This window comes from Falco punctatus, assembly GCF_963210335.1.
Source record: "Falco punctatus genome assembly, chromosome: 6".
Lineage (NCBI taxonomy): Eukaryota > Metazoa > Chordata > Aves > Falconiformes > Falconidae > Falco > Falco punctatus.
The window spans coordinates 9,064,613-9,072,503 of record NC_137585.1 but is presented as its reverse complement, the minus strand read 5'-3'; the positions used below and the strand labels follow the sequence as shown (position 1 = coordinate 9,072,503).

The 7,891-nt window shown below is 42.4% G+C and overlaps 1 protein-coding gene across 2 annotated transcripts in view; it reads left to right on the top strand.

The window, feature by feature from the left end:
• The window catches only part of LOC308065821 (ovostatin-like), a 53,509-nt gene that overhangs the window by 22,570 nt on the left and 23,048 nt on the right, over positions 1-7,891 (top strand). For both annotated transcript variants that reach the window (XM_080392322.1, XM_080392323.1), the window contains exons 2-10: positions 616-799; positions 1,491-1,647; positions 2,524-2,576; positions 3,059-3,079; positions 3,833-4,001; positions 5,244-5,328; positions 6,031-6,148; positions 7,081-7,201; positions 7,423-7,532. In XM_080392322.1, coding sequence (XP_080248448.1) covers positions 616-799; positions 1,491-1,647; positions 2,524-2,576; positions 3,059-3,079; positions 3,833-4,001; positions 5,244-5,328; positions 6,031-6,148; positions 7,081-7,201; positions 7,423-7,532 — 1,018 coding nt within the window. The remainder of the gene's footprint in view (positions 1-615; positions 800-1,490; positions 1,648-2,523; positions 2,577-3,058; positions 3,080-3,832; positions 4,002-5,243; positions 5,329-6,030; positions 6,149-7,080; positions 7,202-7,422; positions 7,533-7,891) is intronic.

The following is a 7,891-nucleotide window of genomic DNA, read 5'->3' as shown; positions in this document are numbered from 1 at the left end:
CTAAAAAAGCCCAATGGAAGAATGAAGCAAAGGAAGCAACCCAGGGAGAGGCATTGAAACAGAACAGAGCATGCAGGTTAGATTTAGTGTTCCCTAGAATATTCGGTAAAATAGAAAAGCAGGACCATTTCTTGTGCATTATGCTGATTGACTTGTGGTATGTCAGTTCTTATCTGGAGGGACAGAGATCCAGAGGAAAATAAAAATAAATATTTGTTACAAACATTGACTAGTATTTAAGTGTACATATGGGTCATGGGAGGATAAATGCAGCTAAGCTTGTCAGGTGTTCAGGCACTTCAGCAATTGGAGCTGAGTAAATGCCTGGGATGGAAAGATGCAGTATCATGCTGGGGAAGAGACTGCATAGAATAATGTTAGTCTTTCAGCTCTGAAAGAATTGTGAGGGACAACTGTAATTTTTACTTTCTTAGCATATTATTCAAAATTAATTGAATAGAACAAAAATCCTTCAGCTGATTTGAACAAGCTTTGAACAAGCTTTGAACCATGTCTTCCTTCATATGGGCAGCATTTCTGTGGTATTTTGCTCTCCTGTTTGCTCTGAGTTTCCTTCATGACCAAACTCTGTGATCTGCTCTTGACTTCTCACAGTCAGTATGTGCTGCTGGTCCCAACTGTAGTGTGGAGCGACTCCCCACAGACCGCTTGTGTCCAGCTCCACAGCTTCAGGGAGCCTCTGTCCCTGAGCATCGTCCTGGAATACGGCAGTATCCGGAAGACGCTCTTTGAGGAATCCGTGAGACAGAATGATTACTTCAAGTGCTGCGAGTTTAAGGTATTTTTCTCTTTTTAGACTACTGAAGAGGGTGTAGAAGCTGGAAATACTTCTAAGGGCAACTCTCCCTATCAAGAGCAAGAAGATGAAGAGTGTGGGAAAGGAACAGGACAAAAAAAGATAAACTGCTAGGAAGTCTGACAATGTAGACACAAAAAAGAAAGGCATATGCATTGTAGGGGGAAGCTGGAGAAAGACTTTCCATCTCCATTCACAGACTGAACAGAAAAAAAGCTTTTGATTGCCATTGCGGGTGCAGGTGCCCTATGGGACTGTCATAACTGTCAAGCTGGAGGATCCAGCTGGGACATGCTCATTCCCTTTCCCATGACTCTGCAAGATCTGGACAGATATGATAAACAAGTCCCAAGGTTAGGTCTTCAGACTGCAGCAGGAGAAAACACTTCAGAACTGAGCTATATGGCTGGGGCAACCTGCATACATGGGATGAGGAAATGCATAGGAAAGGGCATAGCTTAAAACCTTCGTACCTGGTGACAGACTATGGGACTTCCACCCACAGCAAAAATTCAGAGATTATCTCACTGGTAAAGATGGGGCTTCTCATGACTTTGTACAAGCTATTTATGACTCACTTGACAGTCAGTATCTTACTCAAGAACCCCGGGCACCAGGGGACCTGATCACACCTCATTTACCACTTTTCCTCTGGGGTTTTGTTTCTCTCCAGGTTCCTCCTGCTACTTCTGACCCCCTGGCATTCATTTCCTTTTCTGCCAAAGGCACCACAGTCGACATAGCTGAAAGAAGATCAGTGGCGATTCAGAATGTGGATAATAGTGTCTTCATCCAGACGGACAAACCCATTTACAAACCAGGGCAAAAAGGTGGCTGAGGAGTTTGAGTCAGCTAGTCAACTGGGAAATTGAGTGCAAGGGTGGGTCTAGAATGACAAGGACTTCCTCTGGTGGAGTAAAAGACCATGGACTGCAATGGCCATGAGCAATCCTTCAGAGAGTGTATAATTGTCATCTGAGGTTGGGCTCATCAAAAGTCAGTGAAAAATAGAACCGATTTACAAAATTGCAACAAATGAGTAGAGCTCATGTGTTTTTACTGAGTTAATTGCACTTACAGGATCTCGAGTTCTGTCAGGTTTACTGAGGTCAGTCACCTAACAAGTGTCCTTAAAAATAGAGAAAATAATAGGTTAAGCTTCGAATTAATAAAATTCATATACAAATAAAGCAAGCATGTCATTTCCTGTCAACAGCTCTTTCTATTTAACTCCTAATCTAATTCACAGTGCTGATTCCATCACAATATTTATATTACAGTACTAGCTGTGGTATAGTTAGCTATCTCTTTAGTGTAATTATACTTCAGTGCTGCAGAGCGTTTACACTTAGAATAAAGACAAATTCTTCCTTCTCTTAATTTTTTTCATTTAAATGGTCTGTGTACAGTGTTTTAGGAAATGCTCCAAAGAAATGAGTCCTACAAGAAGAATTGAAGGCAGTACAGGGTATTCCTATTTACTATAGAGATTCCTTTAGTCCCAGTGGGTCAGAATTGAAGATCTTTCAGCACACAAGTTTGTTTTGGTTTTATTCTTCACTGGATAAGATAATCAAATCCTTTCTGGTTCTCTGGGGACTCTAGTTCTCCCTGAAAGTCTGGGCAAACTTTGTTTCTGTTGTATGTTAAAAGTAACTTACTGCTGCTAAAGTAAATGATTCCCTTTTGTCCTGCATCTTTTTCAGTGATGTTTCGTGTGGTGACTTTGGACACCCAGTTCAGACCTGTTCAGGAAACAGTAAGTATGAGTGAGACTCAAGATTTTCCAAGCACGCTCCTGGGATACCTGTTCACTGAGACCCTGTCACTTAGAAATTGAATAAAAAGGGTCTGGCACAGGCCTCCTGATGTTTTTGGAGAACTGCTGTAACTCCTTAACTTCACACTCCATCCTTTTCCTGACTTTATAGAGGGCAAAGGGTGTGAAAGCTTTCCTGTAAATCTTTCATAGCACTCAGATTTTGTAGTCACTTCATCTGTCTCAGATATGTCGAAAGAGACTGCATGTTTTTGTAGAAAAGATAAATTCACAAACAGGTTATCTTAAAATTATCTCTTTAATTACAGACATAAGTTACGAATTGTTTCCTTGGCCCAGTGTTTTGTATCCAGAGAAAGCTATTTAAAGCCTTCTTTATGTTCTAGTATTTCTCAAACTCCACAGTTAATTTCTTGATGTTTTGATCTTTTTTTTTTCTTTCTATTTTTTTCCTCCTCCAGTATCCCCAAATCATCATTGAGGTAAGAGATGCAGCGTCATGAAAGAATAAGTTGCTTTGGAAAGACTATGCTTCATCTTTCCCCATAGCATCAGTAGCTGAGGAAGGCTCATCCAGAGCACTCCATCTAAAGCCAATGGACTTGAGGTTGAACAGTGGAAGTACCCATTATCAAACACTAGAGGAGAAGAAATCAGCAGAACTGGAGATGTTAGTCAGAGGTGGCATGGGATTGTTGCTGTGTCTTTAGTTAGAGTTCAAACAAAAGCATTAGGACTAGAGTAAATGGGCTGGTGAAATAGATTCATTCTCATACAGGCGTAGGAACGGTAACTTTCTGAAATGTCGTGTTCTGGTGGGGGACAGGCTAACAATGGATTAGTCTTCTACCATATTTCACATCATTAGATCTCAAAGCACTTTCTAAAGGAGGGCAGTATAATATTCCCATTTTACAGAAGGAATTGAGTCCGAAAGACTTATAATAGAAGAGCTACAGGTAAGCAGCCTCAGTCACAATCAGGTACTATTGCCGGATGATCTGAGATCATCTGCCAGTGTGGCTAATTTCCAGTTAAACATAAATTCAGGCTTGTTTAATCCACAAACACATCTGGAAAACTATTGGGAAATCAGAGCACATGTCATCAGTCCAGACTTGCATTCGCCCTGTTATGCAGTTAGCCAATATGCCAGAGAGCAAAACTTGAAAGAAGGCGAGAAGACAAGAAATAGGGTGATAAAAGTTTTGGTATGTCTTTCTCCCACTCTCCAGGATCCAGAGAAAAACAAGATCTTCCAGTGGTTGGAGGTAACATCTAAGCATGGAATTGTCCAGCTCTCCTTTCCACTAATCCCAGAGCCTATTCTGGGTTCCTACTACATCATTGTGGAGAGGTCGTCAGGTGAAAAAGAGTACCAGTTCTTCACAGTGGAGGAATATGGTAAGCAAAGGCTGTGAACTGCCCTGCACCAGCAACAAGTCTGGCTTTCCCTATGTCAGAGAGGAGCTGCTAGTGCAGAGTGTAAGTGCTTTGAATTATCCACTTCATACCTGAGAGGGAAAGCCATGAAGAGACCTGGGTGGAGAAAGCAAAGGCATGAACCAAAAAAAGAAGTGCTGAGAAAGGCAGCATTTTTCAGGAATTGAATTAGGAATCTAATTCCTTTTTGGGCTTGTCACAAAGTCACTGTGTGACGTTGGGATCCACATGCTGTCACTCGGACCTTACACTCCCTGTCTGTTCAGAGGCAAAATGAATATGTCAGGCCTGCCCTGTTTTGTGGAGGTCATCACTGTATGAAGACCACTAGGCTAAAATATGTGGTAGAAATCTGAAGATACTGTCTATCAAACAGGTTAAATGACAAGTACCAGACTGTTACCGAGGAGGCTGAATATCCAGTGGAAGTGCAAGATGGAAAACAGTGGGTAGTGGAGATGCCAAAGCCCTCACAGTGATCTGCTTACACTCTGGAATAGACCATATCAAGGGAGTTGCTAAATTAATTTTGATTTCACAAGTTTTCTCATCTTACAGTGGCAGGTTTTTCTTATTAGTTCTCAGAGAAGGCTTGGACAACTCCCAGTTGTTTGGTTTGTTCGTAAGGGCAGTAAAGCACCTTTCCCACTTACCCTCCAGAGCTCTTTCACACCTTCCAGGCCCCTGCGTACAGGTGTGTGAGAAAAAGGCCTTTTCCAGCTATGTTGTCATCATTGCTGGTGATCTGGGCCAAAAGAGAAACTGAAAAGAAAAAGTGACAGTGACCTGTTTGGTTTTAATATTTCACTTAATCTGTTGCCTTTCTCCTCCAATTGGGGTTGTATTGCATAGTAACTTCTGTTCTCCAGGGCTTAAGTTGTTTGAGACATCAGCATTACTCCCACCTTTCTCTTGAAGAAAATGTACAGCCAATTAGAGTGATGTATTACAGTTCTTACTGTAGCTGTTATCATTATTAGTATGATTACTATTGCATTCTAAAAAAGTTATTCATCTTACCACTAAGGATTATTTTTTCTCCAGTAATAACCTACAGCCAGCTCCTAGGTAGACTTTTCTTTGATCCATTTCTTCTCCCTTGTTGGTGAAAATGCCTTTGCCAATTGTTTTTTTACTTACACGCACACACACCTGCCTATGCCATGCAACTGCTGATCAGCCATATTCACATTGCATTCCTAGTGCTCCCAAAATTTGAAGTGACAACCGATGTGCCACAGAGCATTTCTTTCTTTGATGAAGAAGTCAGAGTGAACGTTTGTGCTTCGTAAGTATCAGAGCTGAGAACAACACAACTGTGCACAAGAAACATGGGATAGAGGATGTGTGCTGTGCTGGGAAGCCAGGACCCTGCTGCTGGTTCAGAGTTTGGGTTAGGGCAAGTCCTTTACCTATGACTTCCATGACATGAAATATGGTAACTCTCCTCCCACTACATAGCAGAATTAGACCTGGGAGAGTTTGTGTGCATCCAACAGTTTGAAGATATCTAGCGTCACATACTTGCTAGCTGTTGGGTTTTATTACAGAAAAAAAGAGAAATAGTACAGCAGGAGAGTCTATCATTAAGATTTCTGGCTGTGACACTGATGAAGGGCAGGGTGGCATGAGCTATAAGGGTGAATAGGGATCTTTCTGCAATACATTCTGCTTTGTGTAAGGCACTAACAAGAAAAAGCAAGCAGCAGGGAATGATATTCCAACCCTGAGCCCAGTACCACCTTCCAGCTTCAGACTTTCAAGAATGACGACACCAAGACAATAGTAAAGCAGATCTTTGTCAACAGGGTGCCAAAACAAAACCTAAAAATAATTGAAGGGAATTCTGCTAGGGCTAACTGGTCCTAAGTCCCAGCTGCTCTTCTATCTGGGCACTTCTGAGGGGTTTAGAGTCTACATTGCTCTGCACTCTGGGGAGGTTTCATGCTAAGTCCACGTGACTGGGTTTTTGTGTCTCTTCCTCTTCTAGGTACACTTATGGCCAACCGGTGCAAGCGAATGCCCGCATCAATGTGTGTCAGAAGCACTTTTATAGACCGCAATGTGAGCATAAACAGAAAGAAACCTGTGAAATTGTCACTGGACCGGTACGATACAGAGCAAGACCCTTCTTCCCAGTAGCTTTACTACCCAATATGCAGCAGCATTTGGTAGCCTCATTCTTTTCCCAGGGAACACCAGAGAGAGAGAATCCCAGAGGTGTAGAGGAATGAAGGCAGTGGGTTGATTGGCATGGATGATATGCAGCTTTAGCTCGTTCCACTAAGTGGTTAAATAGCACTGAGAAGTGTAAAAGAGGCTGGATGGAGGAGGAGTGGTGTGGTCTGGCCTCTGGAGGAAGGAGAAACAGCATGGACAGTAGACTGATGGTAAAAGCCTTATTACAGCTGGCTAGTTTTGTTTGTCTGTGACAATTGGTGCCCCATGTGAGGCAAACTGATCTGGACTCAACTACAGCACAGAGATTTGTTTTTTCTCACTACCTCACAGGAAATGCTGAAAGACCTTGAAGGTAGTTTTTACCAATGACCTCATTAGGAGACTTTGATTTTTTTTCTCTTGGAAACAGTCAGTGGAAGGCTAGGAAGCTTATGAAACTAGAAATTCATGCTCACTCCTAAAACACTGCAGCTGTGTTCTTACCAAATCTAATCAGCAGACCTCTACTGGGAGTCTGTGCTACTGAGGACACTTGACATTAAGATAATGAGTAACTTCTCCAATAGATCGGACTTTGATCATAGAGCTCAGGCATCGTGCAAGATGGGCATAGACAGGATTAGGGGGGATGAGAAGAGAGGTTTCTAGGTGCAAAGGTAAATGGTATTGAAATGATGAGCTGGGAAGGGAGCCAAGGAGTGAGAAGTGTAACGTAAGAGTGGAGCCAGTTAGAAAGGAAGAGCTGAAGAAGATATGAGCAGAGGCAATGAAGCTCTTCAGAGACCTGCTAATACAGATTCAGGAGACATTTTTCAAACCTTGTGAAAAATGGGTTTTCTCCTTTGTGCTCCTTTTTCAGCTGGGTAAGGATGGTTGCCTCAGCACTATCATCTCCACCAAAAAATTCCAGCTCTACCGCAGCTATGCCAGGATGTATGCCAGTCTGAATGTAGAAAGCATCGTCACTGAAAATGGGACAGGTAACACCAAGTGGAGGTTGGGAGTAGCTGGTTAAAGCTAGTAGATGGTACTTTCTGAGAGGAAGCTCCTTCATCCTGATCTGTAGAGCAAACAACAAACAATCACCATTTTCTGCATGCATCTCTCCATACAGAGCATCGATGCTCCATATAGCTTTTCAAAAGAAACACTTTTCTGCCTGCTTGTGATTTCTGTTTCCTCCCCTGGGTGTGTCTCACAGGTATCCAGATGAAAAGCTATGACTATGTTGCTGTCCGCCAGGCAAATGACAGAGTGACGTTTGAGAATATGGATCTCTATTACAAGAGGGGAATTCCTTACTATGGTGAGGTGGGTACCTGAGAGAACATATTTAGATCAAAACTCCCTAGGTCCAGCATGATGATCTCTGTGTTGCCCCATTTATGGCTGTCACCTAACTCTGTAGGGACAACTTCCCATGGTAATGCTGCATAAGAGTGAGTGCTGCATAGTTCTCTTGTTGCATTAGATTATCCCAGAGAAAACAAGAAAATTATACCATACCTGGAGTGTTAGGATCTCTCCTCTGCCATAGTTAGCGAATGCCTAAAAGGTAGGTAAATGAAAGGTCAGATGAGTAGGGAGGAAGAGGCTGCAAGAAACTACTTCAGCAACAGGTGTGCCTAAACTGAAGGTAGAATTTACCCTGCGTTGCATCACACAGTCCC